Raw genomic sequence first — 23,913 nt, forward strand, 5'->3', positions numbered from 1 at the left:
ACCTGCAGCAACTGGAAAGACCTCAAAAGTACCTCACCAAGAGGATCAAAGGGCTCAAACAGATGCCATATGCTGCCCGGTTAAAGAAACTCCAGCTCTACTCAGTGGCATACCGCCTGTTCAGAGGCAATCTGTGCCCGACGTATAAAGCCATGTCGATCTGTGCCCGATGTATAAAGCCATGTCCAACCCGGAATTAATGGACATGCTGCACCTCAGAAAATCCAAACCCCATCGAGCTACGTGCTCGAGACTTGAACCTCAGCACTGAAATAAATAGGACATGCTGGAGGGACAGATTCATAACCCAGAGGCTACCTTCACTCTGGAATAAAATCCCAGCCCAGGTTAGGCAGAGTTCCTCATTGACTCTCTTCAAGAGGAATCTTGATGAGTGGATGGGAGATCGTAGGTTTACCCCGGGTATCACTTGTGTCACTGTTAGACAGAGGCACAGTATACTAACCTCGAAAAAGGGCATAGCAAAATAAATTTAAAATGGGTGGCGAAAGCCAAACACATTCTGGCTAGGCTTATAAATGCCCTAGGGCAGACAGCCTAGTATGAACCTATGTAGTTAGTATAGTAACTTTTTTTTTTTTTGTGCTTCTCTTACCCAAGTGTTTGCCATCACTCAAAACAAATAAATCTATTACAAAATAACTAAATAAGCTTGCCTTTAAAAATAAAAGGCCAGACTTTACAGGGGCCAAAACTAAACGTCCCAAATGCTTTATTCGGAATTTCAGATCTAGTACAGTATGTTCATCTGCTAAGCTAGAACTACTGTACTCTTGCTCTCCTAGCAGCAGCAGTATACTCCCTGTCAGGATTGCCAGCAGCCTACCCACTCAACTTTTCTCCACTATCCTCCATACCTACATTGCTCTTTGTTTCATTGCTCCCTTCTCCCTCTACCCCATCAGCCCAGTTCTCCCTGGCAAGACATTGCATTCCTGTCTACTAGAGTACATCCCTTCTCCAATGATTTTGAGCTTAGAACTTTAAATTACAACTCTCCCTGTGCGTAGGACAAGAAGTAAACCTGAAACCTCTCTCCTTATCTCACAATTTCCACATCTTTGTCCCTCTCTTTACCTATTACCTTCAGCCCACTGCTCACATCTTGTCTAGACCCTCTCCTCTCAATCTTGTACTACTTACACTTAATAATACTGTTCCTCTGATAGTCTCTCGCTCCTCTTCTGCTCTTGGGCTCTACCCGCTCCGTTCGCCCTGCGGGCTCACTCCGCTCCCCTACCCTGCCCCCACATCCCACCCGCCCCCAGTACGTCTACATTTATACCTCCAACAGACACTCCCAATCTACTCCAATCAGCATTCATACCTCCTGTCACACCTTCCATTTTTCCCTCCAAAACCAACAGACACTCTACTCCCCACTTTCAACTTGTTAACCAATCCTACTCCTTTCCCTCTTCCTGACCACACCCCTGCATAACTAACACTACTCTACTTACTTCTAACATAACTCTCACTTCCTCTATAACTATCTCCTATTTACCATACAACACCATTCCATTACTTTCTACTGTCACTCTTCTATAACATGCTTCCTAAATACTCCTTCACCTACCTTCCACTACTACTTCTCCTCTCCTTATTTTATCTCCACCATCTCTCCCAGCCTACTACTTCCTTTACCCTCCAATCCCTTTCACATAACTAACCACCATAACTCACCCCCAATACAATCATACTCTCTTATTTCACCCCACTTATACCCCTCAGACAACCTCCTTCTTTATCGATACAAACTTATCTCCCATCACACAATTTCAATTCCCATAACCACTAGTAAACTCCTCTATCTCACCACAAACCACAATCTCACCACACTATCTATTCACCTAAACTGTTCTATACCTAACCTGATATGTACTCTCATATCAGGTGACATCCATCCCAACCCAGGCCCTGCCTCTATAACCACCACAACTAAATCCTTATTATTCACTTCCTTAAATCCGCAAAGTATCGTTAACAAAGTCCCAAACCTTCATGCTTGGCTTATACACAATAAACCTGACATCTTGACAATTTCTGAAACCTGGCTAAAACCTTATATCAAGGACTCTGAAATAACTCCCCCTAACTACTCAATCATAAGAAAGGATAGACCTCTCAGAAAGGGTGGAGGAGTAGCACTTTTATACTCCTCCTCCCTAGTAGTTTCTCCCTACAACAAACCTATCCCATATTTTAATAACGCTGAACTTCTCCTTACTCTTCTACACATCAATAATCACAAACACATATGTATAGCTTCCCTCTATATTCCCCCAGGAGACAACATCTCTACACTTGAACTTATACTCTCTTGGCTATCCAGTAACATTAGCAATGAAACCATAATCCTTGGGGATGTAAACATTAACTGGGCCTCTATCCAGGCTCCTGCAAACACCAACAATATCAACCTCTACAATTTTTTCACAACTAATCAACTTACCCACATACCCAGCCAATAACCCCTCAAATGGGAGTATATTGGATTGGATTCTAGTCTCTCATCCCCACTATTTCACCAACACTGGTATCCTTCCCGACCCACTAGGTGATCACCTACCCACCTTTACCCACCGATTTCCCACTATCCATCAACAGACCCACAACATCATTACTATCCGTGACCAAAAAAACTTCAACCCTATAACCTTTTCTAACTCACTTAAAGCAGTAAATTGGACCTGTCTAAAAACACTACCTCTAGACAATGCCGTCTTATACTTTAACTCAACATTCTTAAAAGTACTTGACTCTCAAGCTCCCCTACGGACTAACAGAATAAAAGCTAAATCAGCCCCTTGGCTATCTAAAACTACTCTTTCTACCATGAAGCATAGAGACAAAGCATGGGCACGCTACCAAAAACATAAGGCAACCCCACTCCTTAACGAATACAAAATGCTTCGCAACAAAGTTAAGAAACATATCTCTAGTGATAGACGGAATTATTACTATACACTCCAAAACCATAACAAAAACAACCCTCAAAAATTCTGGAAAGGAATCTCCTCTCTCCTCCACCCCAGCAAACCAGATACTCCCACCCCAGACCCAAATGCTCCTGAACTAGACTTAGCCACCCAATTTAATTCCTTCTTCATTGACTCTATTTCCAAACTTACCTCCTCTTTTTCTATCTCCTCCCCAACACCTAACACCCTTTCACCCACCCCCGATATCTCTGCATCCACTCCATACCCACCACCCCCTAATCCCACTATCCCTACTCTACACAAATCCCACACACATCCTTACCACCCCAGAATTCAACACCCCCCGACTGCACCCTCTTCACTTTAAATCCCATTCCTACTGCTACCATTAAGAAATTCCTTCAAAAATTGAAACCTTGTACCAATGCTCCTGATAATATCCCATCTTACTTTCTCAGTATTGCTGCTGAAAGCCTTGCCTATCCCATCAGCATCTTAATTAATCGCTCCCTACAAGAAGGTACAGTTCCCCAAATTTGGAAACAAGCATTTATCATACCATTACACAAAGGTGGTAACAATAACAGCATTAATAACTTCCGTCCCATAGCCATCTTGTCCCCCATTTCAAAAATCCTTGAAAAATGTGTACAACTCCAACTTCTTCCTCATCTTCTAGATAACAAACTTATCACCCCCACACAACACGGTTTCAGACCTAATCATAGCACCATGACTGCCCTTCTCACCTTTCTTGAAATAGTCAACAAAGCCCGCGACTCAGGTCAAATTGTTTCCACCATCCTCCTTGATCTTTCAAAAGCCTTCGATACTATCTCTCACAGTCTGCTCCTAACAAAACTCTCCAAACTCTACCTCTCTACCTCCTCTTTGAACTGGTTCTCTAGCTATCTATCAAACAGAAATCAAGCTGTTGGAAAAAAGCAACTTCCTCTTACCTAAATACCCCTACTGGAGTTCCACAAGGCTCCATACTGGGTCCTCTACTCTTCAATATCTTTATTAATGACTTCTACAAATCTATCCCCCTCTCGAGCATCATCCAATACGCTGATGACTCTACTATCATCTGCTCTGCCTCTTCTACCCCCACACTACAAAAACTTACTCAAGATGCCTTTTCCTCCACAGAGCAATGGATGCTAAGAAATCATCTTGCTCTCAATGCCACAAAGACCAAATTAATGTTATTTACTCCCTCTAAACTCACTCCCCCCAACATAAACTCATTCTTAGTTACCAGTCAAAATAACCTACCTCTCGAAATAGTGTCAGACACCAAACTACTCGGGGTCCAGATCGACAACCAGCTAAAATTTAATTCCCACCTCCAAAAAAACATCAAAAAAACACATCAAAAACTTGGCATGCTGTATAGACAAAATGCCTATCTTACATCCACCACTAAAACCACTCTAGCTACTTCCTTTCTTATTCCCTCCCTTCTCTATGGTGCCCCTCTACTTACAAATCTTCAATCCTCTTTAAAAAAAACAGCTCTCCTCCTGTTATAACAAAATTGCTAAATTTGCCACCTCTCATAGGTCTTCCACCCACCACTGTATCTCCCTCCAAAAACTAAAATGGCTAGAACTTCCCAAATATCTCACTTACACTCAACTTACTCTAGCCCACAAGCTGATTCTAAACCCCTCCAACTGTCCTTCCCTTTCTTCTGCCCTCAAAATGCACCTACCAAACAGAGTCCTAAGGTCCAATAATCAGAATCTACTAGAAGTGCACAAACCCACTCATCCCCCAGGCAAAAACCTTCTTTCCTTCAGCCTCGCCTCTGGAACTCTCTTCCACCTAACATCCGCACTACCACTAATCACTCTACCTTCAAGAAATATCTTTTCTCACACCTAGCATCTCTATGGGAGTGCTCATGCACCCACCCCTCATAACCTACTCTACTATATAACTACTCTACTACCTGCCCTTTAATTACCATAACCTACTGTTTTCATCTTCCATGTTTGCTTATTAATCTTCTTCTATGTTTGTGTTTGTTGATTCTATAGCATATACCAAGGCTGTTACTATCAAATTGTAACAAACTTTAATATTTTGCTTATGTTCTTTTACTACAATGTACCTAGAAATTATTGTTAAATGTTAATGTACATTTATTCTTTTTTGGAGCTTTTCTCCCCAGGACTCCATTGAAAACGGGTTCTTCGTGGCCCAATGGACTATCCTGGTAAACCAACTGCAATCAATCAATAAATCAATAAATAAATCAATAAATAAATCAATAAATAAATCAATATAGCCATGAATCTAGGGGCATGATTTTACATTGCCTTATGTATATATCGTGAAGCAATGTATGTTGGTATAAGCTGAAGATGCTTCAGAAAGTATGTATTACTACATCAGCAATATAAAAACAAAGGAGGAAAACAAGGATTTATATTTAGGTGATGAATTACTCTGAACATGAAAGTTTTTTTTTTTTGTTGTTTAGTGTTATGGTAGATGAGAGAGAAGACAGCATTTAAGAATAGAGTGTAAAAGAGGAGAGAAAAAAATAAATGGGCTCAAGAACTAGGCAGCGAGACATTTCCCCGTGATGCATTCGGTTGGGGATACATGGTTGAAGTGACATTCAGCTGCAGAGAAATATGTCTGTCGCAAATTCCCTGCAGGCAGAGAAGCGCACACTGCCATGCCCACAGCTTTAATAACCAAGTACATGGGAGCAGTAGTAGTAGTAATGACTGTTGTGCTCAGTGTACACTACATACTTATGCAAGTAAAACATGCACAAAAGTGTGCTACAGCATGGGCAAAATCCTGCACACTAGTCACATCTATGACTCATTTTAGGTAGTATTCCTTAAACAATGGTAACGGACACCTAAGTGTTTTTGCAGAGGAAGTGCAGGCCCTGCTGTACCCCCTGTAATACATACATATATATACACACACACACACACACACACACATACATATATACACACACATATATACATACATACATATACACACATATATATATACATACACACACACACACACACACAGAGGTGTGTGTATATATATATATATATATATATATATATATATATATACACACACACACACACACACACAGGTGTATATATATATATATATATATATATATATATATATATATATATATATACACACACACATACACACACACACACATATATATACACACACACGTGTGTGTGTGTGTGTATATATATATATATATATATATCTATATATATCTATATACATCTATATATATATATATATATATATATATATATATATATATATATATATATATACATAGATTATATATACGATATACATCAACTCTAAGAGCAGTCCACATCGAGAAAGGGTAAACACCCAATCCCACGCTTTTGGACTAAAAGCCAGTTCAATGCAGCAGCCTTCAATCTTTTTTGGGTCGATTATATGGCCTTTCAATCATATGACAAGGACCTGTCACGACTGCCGGTGCTCCTTATAAAAACTACTCACTTCTAGATATTCTGAGGAAGTCCTTTATTAAATGCTTTCATCCAAAATGACACTTCGTTTTATACCAGTTGTTTGGTGCTTTTGTTAGTATCGGTAGTATTCCACACCTGGTACTGCAAGCTGTTATTTGAGATTTCAAAACCCCGTGAAATGTGAACTTCTACATAATTTGCGTAGACTGTACAATGCTGCAAAAAACAGCATTTTTGTCATATACTACTAGAAAGCTCTTGAACAGATGAGTAATTCTCTCACCAATATATTTGGTCCGTCTTGTATAGTTAAAAAAAAAAAAAAAACAATCCGACTATTATACTAACACTCTTTGGTAGGTTAAATACTAGTTTTCTTTAATAAATGTGAAATATAAAAATCATGAAAATTCAACACATAGCCCATCGTGTTAAATACCTTTCCTATGTTGCATTTTTGAAACATGCACAGTTGATGAGATTGGAAATTGTATGATGTGTGCTCTTGATACAGAATTAGGGAGATAATCTCCCAAAAAAGCAATTTCCTATCTTAGAAGACTACAGGAAATAATGGAATTAACTCCTTGACACTGAGCAGCAGGAAGCTAACTACTGCCTTGGTACACCAGCTTAGTTCAACCTGCCTTGCACTCTCGGGCACAAGCATGTTTCTGGTATTCAACAGTATTTAAGTCAATCATCCCCCTCAAGACTAGAGTGTCACAAAATCTCTTCAAGAGGCAAACATCTCCAATGTTTTAGGTTAATCAGTCCTTTAATGCACGGCTGTTAAAAGGTTTCCCACATTACATGCTCCTACTACTGCAAGATCCTGATCTGTGCATATATCAGGTTTTTTACAATAGTTAAAAAAAAAAAAATAATAATTTCTTCGTAGCAAAAGCTACAATATCAGATATGGCAAAACATGCCACTGATAGGATATCCAATAAGAAATTCCACTGCCCATATTATATCCCAATGGAATATAACTTTACACTCTATTATGTCTTATCACAAGCAGCTTATAAACAACTCTACTGAGCCTAAAAATGGTATACGCCAGTTTTGAGGGCTGCATTCCCAACCCCTATAAGGGAGCTTTGCCCCCCCACACCCCTTAGTTAAATACCAAAGCACAAAATCACACTATTTCTGAGAAAGAAAGCAATTCTTACAAGTTCTACATGAAATTATTTATGATTATATTAGTTGCACTCCATATTATTTAAAACAACCATTATTAATTACTATGACAGGGACATTTTTTCAGCCAGTAACGGAAATCCCCCAGAACTGTTCAATATGGGGAAACTTAAAAAAGCATATGAGGAAGTAAAGTGCTGATCAGATATTGCCGCTTAATCAAGACAACAAAATTAAAGACTATGGTATGAATAGCTATATTAGACTAGATGTATTCAGCCAAAAAAATGCAAGCATTAAGCTACAGTACAAACATGGCTCTGAGCATGTCTCCAGGCAAAGCCTTTACAAGAATATATTTATCTGAAATACTTTACTTACTGAATTAAACATTATGCCTTAAACATCTGCAATAATTCTAGCATGCACAATACAAACAATACTGAACATAAACTGTATACTTGCCAACAATAAACGGACTAGAAATACATCAGTTGTTTGCATAGAATACCAAGATAAAAGTATCATCATCATCATCACCTCCTACTTTACAGCTTAGAGCCCTCTTTCAGCACATATCAGGTCTCAGGGTATTACTGTTTCAGATGCGGAATACAGTTATTTTATTTGTAACATATTTGATCCTGACCTTGGCAGATTCCAAGAATTTTTTTCCTGGCTGTTTTAAAGCTGCAGGATGCATTAAGAAATTTCTTCAATGTAATACTGTATATGCATACTGCACAAAACAGGGAAACACACAGACATACCTTTTCATGCTGAGTACATAACAATTACTAAGTATTACATTAGTAAAACTAAAATCTAAATTATTTCCCCATCATCATAATACAGCGTTTTTTTTGCATGACCAGCATTAAGACAGTTATAATGAAAGCAAAACACCTTTTGTATGCAAACAAATGCAGAAAAAGCTCCAGAGGTGCAAAATCACATCCAACTTCATGAAGCAGAAACAAAAGTGATTGAAGAAACAGCTCTAATATTAGAATAAGTCTCAAACAACTTGAAGGCAAGGGGGGGGAGGTTTTAAATCACGTGGCAGTTTGTATTATGTTATTATCAAACAGCAATCAAGTATATTGGCATGGCAAACTCCACTTGAGAGAGGCTAAATGATTAGAAACGTCTAAAAGAATACGAACTTAAAATCTTTACTACTCAAAATGACAGGAAAAAAAAAAAAAAAAAAGGACTTTGGGGATACCTACTAAAGTCACTAGTCTAGGAAATTTTACTTTCAAACAATTAGAAAACATTTATATTCTATGGGATGATAGTACAGAGAATCTAAACAAGTTTATTTATTTCTTTAATAAAAGTAGCACATTTTTGAAATTTACTAACGCCTACAGTCAAGTAGGTTTGCCTTAGACACATTTATTTAGACATGGAGGGGAAATAAAATCCCGTATACATCGGAAGAGTACTTTTTCTAACGATTATTTAGAATATGGGAGCGGTCATCTGGAAAAAATGAAGTATAATATATTTAAGGGACAATGTATAAGGGCTGTACAGATGACCTCACATTACACTGAGATGGTAGACGTAGTAACTTATCACACAACTGTTTCAAGAGAGGGGATATCCCCCTGAGATGATGGAAAAAGTAGAACAAAATGTCAAGATGGAATGGGGGAATAAATATAAACCTCTATTGGGATCTGGAGATGTCCATAGGTTTAGATCAAACGATGGAAGTAATATAAACAATCAAATTGACACTATCCAATACTAGCGATCTTGCATACTCGCATACAATTTGGAGGTAGAGCAGGTCATTCATATATTAACTAAATACTGGTTTATGATGTTGGGGGATCCCAGTTGGAAAGCTATTATAGGAACTAAACCTTGATTTGTGTTTAAGATGGGCCACAATATTAAATGGTACTTTAAGAGATACAGACATCAACAATAAAGAAATACAGATACAAAAGGAAGCATACTATAAAATGTGGGATGTGCAACCAATGTGTATACATTTTAGAAGCAGCTAACAGAACAATCGAAAATACTGTTCATACAAAGGTGAAATTCAAATATGGTAACTGTAACACCAAAATGCTTATTTATTTGGCCAAGTACACAGCATGTTCGGGTTTTTACACAAGTAAAACCGAAAGAGATTTTAGAAAACGCATATATGATCACACTTACAGTACAAGAAGGAAATATACAACTAATGCATTATACAGGCATATAGAAAAGATGGGAGAAACCCATGAATTCAGGTTTGCCATATTGGAAATTATTCAGACTTTGAGGGTCCGACTATAAAACACTGTTAAGGTTCAAGGAAACTAGGTGGCAACTATATTTAGATGTCATGAACCCACCTTGACTCCATGACTATTTCCTGTAAATCCATTCTGAAGATGCAAAAAAGATACACTTGTATTATTCGGCTAGTAGTGTACTATATGGTTAAACACTTATAGTAATTTTTTGGTATTTTTAAGCATTTTAAGGATTTTTTATAACATCTTAACTATGGTATATTAGAGTACAGGGGTGTTTTTAGTAGGGAACACATCTGGAACAAATAACTCTTATAGAGTTAGATCCTATAATTATATGTATATACAGAATTTTATACAGATTGTATGTTATATGTCTTGATGATTCCAGCAATTTCTCTATTTATGTGACGATTTTACATATTATGAAATGCACCAGTGACAAATCCAGTTCCTTATATGAATTGTTACACCAACTTCTTGTTTAATGAAGTAGATGTGAATTTAAAGAGATGATCAGTTTTAATTGTCTTGTAGGAAGCACGTTCACACAGTGTTTTTATATACAGTATATTATTTATAATGTAGAGTATAATATGTATACGGCTTTAAATGCTGGTTCCTTTTTGGCGCCAATTTTTAAAGAAGGAGTTTGCGTTTGGTTTTTACAGTGTTCTGAAGAAGCCCACATTGTTGTGGGTGAAAGTGCTCAGTTTTTTATGTTTCAGGTTTCTCTTGTAATAAATCTGTGTTTATAAACAAGAAGAGGTATCGTGCACTTATTGGCGACACAGTGTTTGCACACATTTCTGTTGGGAGCAGTTCAGTGGTTTATTCAGTTATCTTAGGCCTTCCTCTTACCTGGCAGCTTCATCCTTAGCATCCTTTTCCCAATACATCCAGCATCCCTCCTCAGCACGTCCAAACCAATGCAATCTTGCCTCTCTGGCTTTGTCGCCAAACTGACCAACCTGGGCTGACCCTCTAATATACTTATTCCTAACCCTGTCTACCCTTGTCACACCCAGTGCAAATCTTTAAAATTTTTAACTCTGCCAGATCCAGCTCAGACTCCTGCCTTTTTGTCAATGCCACTGTCTCCAACATTCATATAAACAAAAAAAAAAAAAAAAAAAAAAACACAAGCAGAGGAGGAAGGCAGCTGTGCTGCGTACTTCCCTTGCAAGACAAATGTATGCTCATGAGAGTCAAGCATACAGGATAACTCCACAAGGAGAAGATTCAGTCTGGATGGAAATAGGCATCAACAATGTTTAATAATGTACTGGGGATAAACCCACACTGCCCAGAAATAACATTTTTTTTTTTTTTAGTTTATTCTTTTGTTATTTTGAACTTTAAGAGGGGAAGAATAGGATGAAAATTTGCTGTACATCTTCATAGGAATTAAAATATGTACATTTACATATATACACTTATGTAACATAGGACCAATATCCTATTTGGAAGAGTTGATGTTGAAAACTGAGCATCTGAAGAACTGTATTAATGGTATGTCACAGATTTTGTGCATAGTGCTTACACATTTCAAAGAAATGGAGGTGAGAGAAGGAACTAAGTAGAGCAGAAAACGTTAATACTGTAATCAAGAGGTGGTATATAAAGCAAGTCCACTGATATATTTATGGCATTGCTACTTTTGTCGACATCTGTTTAGTTGAAGTAGCAGACTGGACAATTCTTGGTGTTGAGGAATTTGCCCTTTCCTGAGAATTATGCAATCTCAGAGTTAGAATATATAATTATCAGGGTGTGTGAGGGGCAAACATGGTTCTCGTCTCAGAGAGAAATTAGCTAGGCTAGCCCAGTACTTACCCAAAAGATACTGGGGGTGGAGCAGTGTCACAAAACTATGTAAATGGCTGGGAGATGCTAGCAAAATTATTTCAACACTGGTAAACAAAAGTTGTGGGGAGTAGGATTCTGAATAAAGAGAAATTGTTAGAGAACATGGCAAGCTGAAGTTAACAGTGGCATTTATCCTGCAGACATACAAACGCTGATCCAATCAATGTGATAGGTGAAGTTTTCACCCATGTTAAATGTTAGTCACATTTAAACAAGTTTGCATTCTGAATAGATTTCAGTGGTAGTGGGAAGTGGTTCAATAGTTTAGATCTGAATACAGGAAATCACCAGCAGTGTTTGATGATTTGGTTAGAGTGATTAGTGATCTTTCTCCAAAGATTAACATTCTACTGGGGGAGTAGCGCTGTATTACTCTGGCTTACACAGAAGTCTGTGTACTGTAGTTAGCTGAGAGAGCTACGTGATGTGGTCATTCTAACCAGTTATTTCTCCAAGAGATAGGCAGTGGTGTATTTGATTGTTATAGTTTACTGCAAGAATGGCTATTTTAAACCACTTCCCATTTTTTTAGACAGTTGTGAAATTTGAGTGTTAGTGAAGACTGGGGCAACAAATACAGGACACCATGAAAAAAAAAGTAAAGGCTGTACATCTTCTGGTTTTGTCAGTGAGGTAGGTTTTTTTACTCTGTATAATATACAGTTTCTGATGAGTAAGTTAACCATGTGTGATGCATGGTGGTCAAATTTTAACTGGTCATCTAGGACGATGCCTAGTAACTTTGTATGGGGTACTTATTCTAACATGTTGGCAGAGACAATAGGGAATACTGTGCTTTGTTAGAGATATGTTTTAGAGTTGTTGTCTTTCAGCTTTTCCTGGTTAGGGATCGCCACAGCAGAACTCAAATCCGCTAAGGATTGGCAGTAGATTTTCACAAACGCCGAGGTGCCAGCTCGACGTTCAACCTTGGAATGAAGGCACGCCCATGTACGCATGTCTTTTCGAACGCCCACCCAACAGCAGGGAGGACATGCAGACTACACACAGAAGGCACTCCCCACACTCCAGCCGAGAATCGAACGGGAGAACCTCTTGCTGTAAGGTAACAATGCTACCACTGCGGCAGTCTAGAGATATGTTTTAGAGTAACGAATAGTAAATTAGGTTTTGGGGAAGGGTTTACTAGTACTTAATTATTTAGTGATGTTTCAATCTATAAACTGGACTGTTTAAGGTCTTGGAGTTCAGAGACGGACTTAAAGAGCAGATTAGAGTGAAGTCACTATTGTACTGAACTAGGGTATCACTTTTTGCAGCAGTGCAGACGTTACTGATAAATATGGAGTCCACATTAGATTCTTGTGGGACACCAAAAGTTACAGGCAAAAATGGTAGAGAAAACATTTGTGCTTTGTTTGAGAAGTAGCTATGGAACCACTGCAATGAATAGTTGGAGAGCACTAAAGATAAGTCTAGGAAGATGGAGACTAGACTTCAGGCTTTCCAAAGAGTGTTAACAGTATAAAAATTCAGCAAAGTAGTAGTTGTGTTGTGGAAAAAACAGAAGCTGGTTATCTGTTAGATAGTTGATACGATGGGTTTCCTTCAGAATATCTAAAGTTTAAAAGACTAAAAAAATCAAAATCTCAAATGTAATTTGCCCCTTCTCCAATGTTGTGCGATCTCAGAGTTGGAATATATTATCATTAGGAGGGGTCACACAAGGGGTGCAGGGGGGCTTGCCCCCTGCGTTAAAAAATATGTTTGATAGTTTGAGTTTTAGATACTTAGATTCAGTCTTTTCAATTTTCAGTCTTCTGACACAGAACAAAGATTGTGCATACATAGGTTCATACTAGGCTATCTGCCCTAGGGCATTTACAAGCCTAGCCCAAAGTTTTGTGGCTTTCACCACCCCTTAAGTTTGAAGGATACTATGCCCATTATTTTGCCGTGCCTCTGTCCAGCAGTGACACTGAGGTGATTCCCTGGGGTAAACCTGCGATCTCCCATCCACTGGTCAAGATTTCTCTTGAACAAAGCCAGCGAGGTGCTCTGCCTCACATGTGGATTTTGTTCCACAGCATAGGGAGTCTCTGGTGATGAATCTGTCCCTCCAGCACGTCCAATTTATAACCGTGTTATGGTTTAAGTCTCTTGCTCTTGTAGATCGGATGGATTTAGATTTTTTTGAGGTGAAGCATGTTCATTAATTCCAGGTTGGACATGGCCTTGTATGTCAGGCACAGGTCACCTCTGAGCAGACGGTACGCGACTGAATAGAGCTGGAGTTCCTTCAGTCGGGCAGCATAACACATATTTTTGAGACCCTTTATCCTTTTGGTGAGGAACTTTTGGGGCCTTTCCAATTGCTGCAGGTGTCGGGTAAGATACATTCCGAATGGGGCATTGTACTCTTATCATTGGTCTGATGAGTGATGAGTACAGTGATGATACATGTTCCTAATATTTTGATGGCAATTGGCATAGTTTAAAATATCTGTATTATATTTCCGACTGCGGTGGTGGTGCTGCGGTAGCGTTGTCGCCTCACAGTTAGACGATCATTCGATTCTCAGTTAAAGCGTCTAGTGTGTGATGACGTGCGTGAATGGGCGTTCCTTCGTTGAAGGTTGTGCGTTAGGCCCGGCAAGCCAGCATGGAAAACTCTACTGCCAATCATTAGCGGACCGGAGTTCCGCTGTGGCGACCCCTAACCGGGAAAAGCCGAAAGACACACACAATTAATGATTAAAAAAAGCTTCTGAAATTGCCAGCTAGCTGTTACAGCACTAGCACATTAAGATTTTCATTAGAATGTAGTACAGCCAACACACTGTCTGCTATGGCCTTGCATCAGGTTTTCACCCACAGTTCATTATTGTTTAATATACACCACTTTTTTAATAAAAAGCTTTACAGCTACTGCCAAGTGCTGTAAAGGAATCTAGCATTTAATGCTCCTACTTTATTTTTTACCCAAGACCAGCACTGTATATTTCAAATATTGTTTTGCTCCAGCAAAAAATAAAGTGTAAAGTAAAAATGTTCCAGTGGGACTCGTAGCTCTTGTGAAAACTGTGTCTTTTAGTATCTTGCCCTTATCGCTACATGCAAGCAATTGCCCAAGATGACATTTGTTATCCTGTACCATAAACTGAAATACTCCTGTCCCTCTATTTAGTTACTGCTAGCTTCACTGTCTAGCATCAGAAAATGAAAGAAACGGTTTACTGTATCTTCACCAGATCCAAATAAATTTGTTGATTTCAGTAGTACCATACTAGCTCACGTATCACTACGTCATGGCAATGTGACAGTATACATAAGCAAAGTAGCAGCACTTCATTCACCGCATGAGACCTACACTACCTAAACTGACTAAATATTTTAATGGAATGCAGCGGTTTCTGGAAATATCTTGACAGCAAACCAACACACCTTCCACACTGAATAGGATGCATTGTTCAGACATCTTTACTAAAAAGTACAGTTAGACTACACAAAACAAGAACATGAAAAAATGAATCAGCAATGGGAAAAGTCCAACAGGAAACCTTGTATAACAGTATTTTGACTACCTGCTCCAAAGTAGTGTCTCAAAGCTCTCTCAACTTCCCCAAATTTATTTTTCAGTTGCTTAAAACCACTCTTGGCAGTCCAACATTTATCAGTTCTCTCCCTCTCCTCATTTTAAAATCACTGCTGGATGATTACTAGTATTGTTCTTGTACACATGTATAAAGAAAAATATTTATCTGATTAAAAATTGTAAGAAATACACTAAGTTGCGAAAGCAATGAAAATTTATTTAACTACCCTGGTTTGGCTATATTTAGGCATGTCATATATGTGCAGATTTTCCATAATGTGCATGACTCTCGAATTTGTTCATGTCTTTCCATTAGGACAAGACTTAGCAGTCATACAAGCTAACCTAAATACAATCAAATCAACTACTTAGGTCTTCAAATGACACCGACCTTAGCTTTTAAATTAAGAGTGTAAACAGAAAAAAAAGCAGTTTTCAAGTGCCCCAAAGATAGTGGAGCTTCAAACCCATTCCCTATGCCCTAATTAATCATTTGTCACTATGTTCAAGGCAAAAGCACTACTACCCGTTAGCTGCAGGGGTTTGACCAGAGCAGACTAGCCCATTCTTACTTTACAAATCAAGAGCCAGACATAATGGGTCGTCACCACTCTGATGGGGGGGGGGGGCTGCCTACACACATCTAAACCTGCAGTAGTCAGCGGCTTCACTTATATCTGGCAGGGAGTGAGCAGTACACAGCCACTACAACATTAGTTATAGCTTGCTGTAATATGCCAGAGTTTGGAAAACAAGTTTATCTCCCTCCCTTCCCCAAAGACAGGGGAGACAGCATTAAGCTAGGTTAGCCTGAAACTACACAATAAAAAGACTTGTAAAGGCCAAACTACCTTCCAAGTTTCATAATTCTACATTACAATGACAAGCACCTGTTATAACCCGACAAAAACTTCTACTACGCAGTTAGAGATTATTAATTATAATAATATTAAGAAATGCTAAGTACACAAAAAAAAATGTCACCTAGAAACATCTCCAGCCAGACCAAAATATTTATACTTTGGATGCCATATCTATGGTATAGGACTACAAAAACAGCATTGCTTGCATCAACTGATAACCACTAGGTCTTGCAGATTCTTGACACAAAAAATATTAGCATTTAAAACAGTGAATATTTTTTCCAGACATGAATCTATCTTATATGCGGAAAGCAAATGCAACAAGAGAAAAATTATCTTGCAACACTAGAATCAACTGCTAACAAATAAATAACTACGGATATTGTGAAGAAACAAACAACATATGCAGAACAGACTCAAAGACAGCTGTAATAATGCTTTAACAAACCCTTCATGAAACTTTGGCCTAAAATAAAGAAAAAAGAAATTGTCTGTGTCTCAACATCTTTCCCCGTTTATAATCACTCACTGTATTTACAAAGAAACAGGACAGGGTCAACGTGGAAAGATATGGAGGAAGGCATGGATGGGGAGGACAGAACACACTGGAGGAGATAAAGTTTCCTAAGGTTCATTTCTTGACTTAAGGACATGGTTCAGATGATCTGCCTCCCACTGACCTCAAAATAATTGTTTCACCCACCATTACAACTATGACACTTCACCTCCTATAATAGGAAAGTAATTTCAACTTTCCAGCATTTCATCAAGGACTACATCCTTACATATTAAGTTAGATACTAACCCCAGTGCACGTGAAAAAACACACGTGCTTATCACTAAGACACAACCTGTGCAATGCTGTGAGCTTCTACTGTCGTAGTTTTTTTTCAGTGACAGATAGGATGCTACCCTGCAGGTATCCAAGCTTCTATGGCAATAAATACACCTACATCAAAATGTAATTAGTACCCTGCAAACAAGAGAAATGTATGCGGTCAAGTTCATAAACTAGCACCGCAGGCCACAAGAACAGAATCTAAGCTTCAACACTGCAAAATGTTCTGTGCAGAAACAAAACTACATGATTCAGTTTACAATCTGCATGCAGAACAGTAAAATTAATCATGGAACAGAATCTCTGTGTGCTGTTAACTTTAACAAGGCAATGAATGATACACAAACACTAAAGCATCTCAAGAATTGGTAGGCAGCAGCAAAGCAGCCAATGTACTCCATACATTGCAATGCTAGAAGCACTAGTAGGAAAGACTCCGGGTGAAGAAGCAGTACATCAGAACAGACTGTGTGCCCTACAATTAACAGTGCAGATTCAGCAGTAAAATGAAGCACATGCCATGCTGTCAATATAAGCCTACGCTAGTGGAAATAAGTGTATAAATTCTTAGGCACTGTGTCATAATGCCACACACAGTAGTACACATGCATGAATGTGTGTTACACTAAATAGACCCAGTTACTGTACTGCTAGAGTATGCACCATGACTGCTGAACTAAGATGCAGTAGTGGGCAGTACAGTTCAGAAACTGCACCTTACCTCATTACCCATTCTTGCAGAAAAGCCCTCATTTGTATCTATCCATAGTCACCATCTTGCAGCACAGCCTACACTTACTTGCTGCACCATACAAGTAGCACACAGTGCTGCGCTTTCATTCTGCAGTGAAAGAGTGGATATAACTTGCTCTCACAGATATACACAAAGTGGTTACAAGTCTTTCACTTGTAGCTTCAAGATTCAATTATGATTGCTAATGACCATGTGGGTTTCCTCCAGATACCCACTTTCTCAAAACCTGTTAACCAATTAGGTCCACTAAACTAGCAACAGATATACTATTTTCCTTGGAATCTTAACCCTCATCTTCGCTAAAAAGTCTGTAAAGCACTAGTTCACTTACCCATTTACATTTTAGTACATATTGACACGTGTTTTTTTTATATATATATTATATATATATATATATATATATATATATATATATATATATACACACACATACACACACATACATACACACACACAAATAATATGCATTCATACACATACATTTGTCTGCAAGTGTGTGACAATAGTCAAGACAGTGAAATTTTTTTTTTTTTTTAAGAGAGTCAGAAATAAAGTTTATTGGTAGACAAGACATTCAGACAGCAACACACAAAGGTTTTGAAGTGATGATGGAATTAGGAGGATGAAAATTAAATGACAATTACAGGCAGAGCTCTCCAACTTCGCTTAGGTAAGTAATGGGCTAGCTGCCCTTGCAGTCTATTTTAAGCCTAGCCAAAAATCACACCATGTACCTTGACTGCGAGGTTAATACCTTAACCATTATACTGATGTAAAAGGAAAGACAAGAATGTTTACAAAAACTCTGTCAAATAGTTTTCTTGTTACGAGTTCAGCCACTAAGTACAACAGATTTATTTTACTGATCAAGTAACTGCTCTTGGAAGCCCCCTTACTGCAAATGAGTTCAATCTGCAGTGGCATCCAAAAGTATGAAGCAAAAAAAATGTATACAGCGTGCACAAAAGCATGGCAACAGATTAGTTCAGTTAACAGTTTAAATTAGCAATGTCAGCATTATCACACGCTTATGGTACACACAATACTCTGCAGGTTTTTTTTGGTAATTGAAGCTAGAAACAACAGGAGCCGTACTTTTAAGAGAGAAAAAAACTGAACTGAGAAGGTGAAGGATCTTGTTAGCAAATATATTGGACTGTGATAAGTGTATGCTTGAAGTACCTTTTTTGAAGTCCTCATTCCCACCAAAGGTTCTGGGGACCCACCTACATGCCTAGTCTGCTAGCAAAATGGAACAGGCTAACCAAACAGATGCAATAGTTGCTTAGGTTATCAGTATGATGCCAGAAGCCACTGAACAGCAATGACAAATCAAACAAGCAATTTTCACATAGATATCTATGCTGTAGTCAAAATAACCTAATAAATAAACTGTCATATTTATAAAAGCAGCTGAAAATTATATTGGACTGTGATAAATGTATGCTTGAAGTACCTTTTTTGAAGTCCTCATTCCCACCAAAGGTTCTGGGGTCCCACCTACATGCCTAATCTGCTAGCAAAATGGAACAGGCTAACCAAACAGATGCAATAGTTGCTTAGGTTATCAGCATGATGCCAGAAGCCATTGAACAGCAATGACAAATCAAACAAGCAATTTTTTTCACATAGATATCTATGCTGTAGTCAAAATAACCTAATAAATAAACTGTCATATTTATAAAAGCAGCTGAAAATTAAAAGGACTTATTGTGGCAAGTTAAGGAAAGTGCATAGCTATATACTTTCATTCTAAAAATGGTCTTACTTTATGATTGTTTTAATTATTGCTTGAAACTATTATGGCCACTCACGAGTACTGCTCCTGTGTAATGTGTAAAAAAAGAAGAATTACTATCTAGGAATTTATGTAAATGTAGTTCAATATAATTATGGTTGCATTTACAGCCTGCACAATAACTGCATTTTATAAATAACTCTTACGAAAGGTAGCTATTTTAAAGTCTAACTCTTTTCTCCCTTTTCTAATTACATAACTGCAAACATATTTGGTTCGTTAGATCTTCTATACGATTTGGCAGATTGTCTGCAGTTACTCGTAACTGTAAACCATGGTTATTTATACACTACACAAAACAAATTTAAAGAAGTATCACATAAAAATCAACCTAACAGTACACAGGAGTGCAAATCAAAGTTGTTTTTTTTCTCCCCATATTACCAGGTATGAACAACTTTGTATAAACCAGAAAAAAAAGTATATGCTTGCGAATATATTTTGCAGGTTGCCTGACTCAGTTCCTAATAATTTAGAGCATCCAAAAATATGCAGTAAAACATCCGCACAAGTTTTAGTTCTGGACTCTTCCAAAAATGGTACCTACCCTTTAACCCACAACTTAATTCTATATTAAAATCAAATGTATTGGGTTGATGCCATCACTAGGATATAAACAACATGGAAATATAGTTAAAATTCAGTAAAATATGGTAACATTTCTTAATTTACGGTCAGAGTAGGTAAATAAAGTAAAAAACTTCACTTTTCGTAACTAGTTTTGGTGCATACTTGTTAAGAACCATAGCCTTGCTGCCCTTCAACGCTATTTTATAAACAGAAGGTCTACGACTGTGGTTCTTCAGGATATAAATGTCCCACTACCCATGTTTTAACCTTTTGTTAAGCTCAGATGTTATCGATACCCTGAAAAACAAAACACAAAAGCTGATCCAGTGTAACGCAGCAGTACAATCACTCGAGCAAGCTTGGCGTTAAAAGGTGAATCCAAATACTTGTAACGATTCATAAAATTTACTGCCGTCAAAATAAAGCAAAACAATTCTACCACTGCTTCAATCAAAGCTATCAGTTACTTCCCTATAACCCCTTACAGTGACTTACTAGCCGGACTACATCTGCATTGTCCCTACCAGTAACGTTACGATGTTCGGTTATCAATTGTAAGATGTGACATATAATCGCAGAACTGCACACCTACTTTCATAACACGCACCCGAATTCAGTAATCTTACATCATAACGTTTCAATAAATTAAATACAAAGCAACTCTAATAGTTAAACTTAAACACACGTTTTCTTAAGAAAAATGAATGCACAGGTGTACTACGTATAAGCATGCCTATAAATTAAACTGCAATCGCTTGTAACTGAAGATCACGCAAAGATTTCATGCTACGGCTTTACAATTTAACCAGCTGTGAGACCAACAAGATTTATATAAACATTTGATTGTGCAACGCTCATTTTCTTGCAAAGAAAATAAAACCGTTCGGCCAATCATTAAATCCTTAACGTTAAAGCAACTAAACCTTCCCAAACAGCATCACTGGAACATCTGCACAAGGCTGTCCGAAATTACTAAATATTGTCAACCACGGGTCTAAACATCTACTTCCATCATCTTTACAACTTGAAGCTAGCTTACCCAATACTTAAAAAATAAAATCAGAATTAGGTTAAACCCTCACACATCCTAGTGCTGATGCTTCTTTTTCCAATGCATACAACTGTAAACTTCATAACAGTCCAAAACTTGCCTGGATATAATTATTCTCGCAATAGTCCGCTACTCTCTCTAGATTGGTATAACTGTCCAATAAGGCCCTTCGACCAGCAGGAATCTCCTCTTCCAGCAGCATCTGAAGTTCCGCCATTTTCACATCCTTTGACTGCTGCTGTTACTGTTACTCGAGCGGCACCGGAAGAGGGAACAAGGATCTTCCGGTGTATCCTGGCAACCATCAGCACTTGTCCAACCAAGGCAGGTAACAGTAACAGCTGCATACCTCCCGCACTCATTTCAGCAACGTGACAGAATGGAGCAAGACAGCAAGTCGTATAACGCATACTTCACATTAGAAAACTTAAACAGAATGGCAATTGATATTGTATGCAGAATACTGAAAATCACACATTGTTACTACACCTCTCCAGTGTCCCTAACTTTGGCTAAAAATTGTGCTGCATCTGTCGAAAAAAGCGGTGGATTTAAGTCAATACTGATCATAATACTTTCACAGACTTCTTTGAAATTAGACGCGTTAATTCACATCATCTTATTTCATCAGCTTTCTAAAAGTTATAAATTAACAGTACCGGCATTTAAAACGTGCCCCTAATAATAAAAAGCAATTCCCGTTTCTTTTTCCGTTGTCTAATTCCGAAGGTAAAAAGTTGAAAGCTATGATTGCTACTGGTGAATTTCGCTAGCTGATTGGGGCATAACGCCTTTTTTCGAAGTCAATAAATAATTAAAATCAAACGTCAGTAAATGAATACAAGTAAACTAGTACTTTGAGAACTGAAATGAATAGCATTGGCTCTCAGTGATGTAACTCTCAGGTTTGATCATGAGATGAGATTCCGTTTAACTTCAAGGTGTAAAGATTATAACGAAATTCTTGGGGTCAGATTAGCCTAAAATCAACTTTTCTTAGTTTTCATTGACGTTTCCTTCGTAGCATCAGTACCGCACGTTTTCCCTATTTTTTGCAGCTAATAACCGCTGAAAGAAGCACCTTGTTTGCTGTTCTCATACTACTAAGTCAAAAAAGGAAATGATTGTTTAAGTCGCCTGTATAGTATTTGCAAACATTTGTTAAAAAACATAAGCCGAGAGGTAAATAAGAAACTTTACAGGATGTGCTCTGTGTAATCGCAATTACAGTTTTGACGATTTTTAACTATTTATTTTGCACTAGTCATAAGGTAACACGTTTACTATCTGTATTCTATTATTCTATAAAATCGTGCAGTAATAGGGTCTGTGCTTAATTTCGAGCCAATTATCTAAACTGATCACGTGACACATCAACCTGCAGCAGTACTATAAAAATAATAGTCACTCTTTCTATACATCTCAACTTCATAACGCAAGAAATCTGCCCAAAAATATGGACATATTTTAAATGTTGCTCTTACAAACTTAAAAGTTGCTAGAATAACAGGTTTTTGTATTAGCATGCATTTTCTGAAGGATATGAAGTCTGGACACTGTGCGAAAATCTGGACTGTTGAGAGGTATAACTGTTTCCTTTCTGTACATTGTATTTTCAGTAATACTTGTAAAGGGAAGTTAATGCCTCTCTAATCCACACTAGGTACTACGGAGGGCATAAGAGGCGCACCACACCACCTTACAAATGATATTGCAAAAAAAAAGCGTTTGCTAATGGTGTTAACTGGAGATACCTTTACACTTGTCATCATTTGGCACGTGTGCACATACCATATTCAAAGTGCAAAACAACTCTGTCCAGGATTCTTAATAATCACTTGTATTTATTTATTTGCTTTCGTTAACCAGAATATTCAGGGTTATTAGAAATTGACCATTTTCAGCAGAGTCCTCAATAGAAAAGCAGTACAGGTTACAAGGGCATAACACAATGATGCTGTCAATTTGAGAGAATGTCTACATAATCATGTAAATAATTTAAGCAAATCCACATACTTAGCACAAGCATAGACTATAAACAAGACAATTATACAAAAATATTTTATTTGCAAGGTGTACAGACCCCCCCAAACTCACCAGATTGAACAAGAATAGGATGACTGTAAGCAGCTTGTCAGGTGTTAGGACCCTTGTTGTCACAAGGTCCCTTAAACCAGAAAATAAAACTACTACCTAGGTGGCCCATGTGTGAGTCAATGATTTGGACCATTCCACCTAGGGTTGCCACCTTTTCAAATGCCCAAAGTGGGACACTTTTGGTACAAATGTCAGATTTTGCAGGGTGAAACATACCCACGACCAGTACAAAGGACAAAAGTTCACTTTTTTGCCTAAATAAAAGCTTATTCATGAAGCATTTTAGTTGCTTATTCTGTTTCTTATAACATATAGTTGTTTCAGATACAGAATAACTGTTTTATGCAACTATTACATAAAATATAAGAAATATTTTGTCCTAAACTCTCAGGACATTTGCCAAACAATGAAAAGCTGTAAGAAATTCCCCTCCCTCTATCTCAAGACCACATTGAAACATGCCAGGAAGGAACTTTAGAGCATTATTAGAAAATATAAAGTAGAGTACAAGCTTATGGTCTCTACAAATACCAAAGGAAACTATAAATCTTTCTTCATTTATGTTAAGAAATTAAGGACTACTGTCCAACAGTGCACTGAGATCATCCATAATGTCACACATTCTGGTTATGATAATGTATCCA

At 37.8% G+C, this 23,913-nt stretch overlaps 1 protein-coding gene across 1 annotated transcript in view; it reads right to left on the reverse strand.

Moving 5' to 3' along the window:
* Positions 1-21,483, reverse strand: part of LOC122792715 (abl interactor 2-like) — an 852,815-nt gene extending 831,332 nt beyond the window's left edge. Inside the window, exon 1 of the mRNA XM_044060299.1 lies at positions 21,273-21,483. Within this exon, the coding sequence (XP_043916234.1) occupies positions 21,273-21,389 (117 nt within the window). The 5' untranslated portion in view covers positions 21,390-21,483. The remainder of the gene's footprint in view (positions 1-21,272) is intronic.
* Between the last annotated feature and the right edge of the window lie 2,430 nt (positions 21,484-23,913).

The sequence above is a fragment of the Protopterus annectens genome, chromosome 2.part0 (genome assembly GCF_019279795.1).
Source record: "Protopterus annectens isolate FY-2018-M chromosome 2.part0, PAN1.0, whole genome shotgun sequence".
In the NCBI taxonomy this organism is placed as follows: domain Eukaryota; kingdom Metazoa; phylum Chordata; order Ceratodontiformes; family Protopteridae; genus Protopterus; species Protopterus annectens.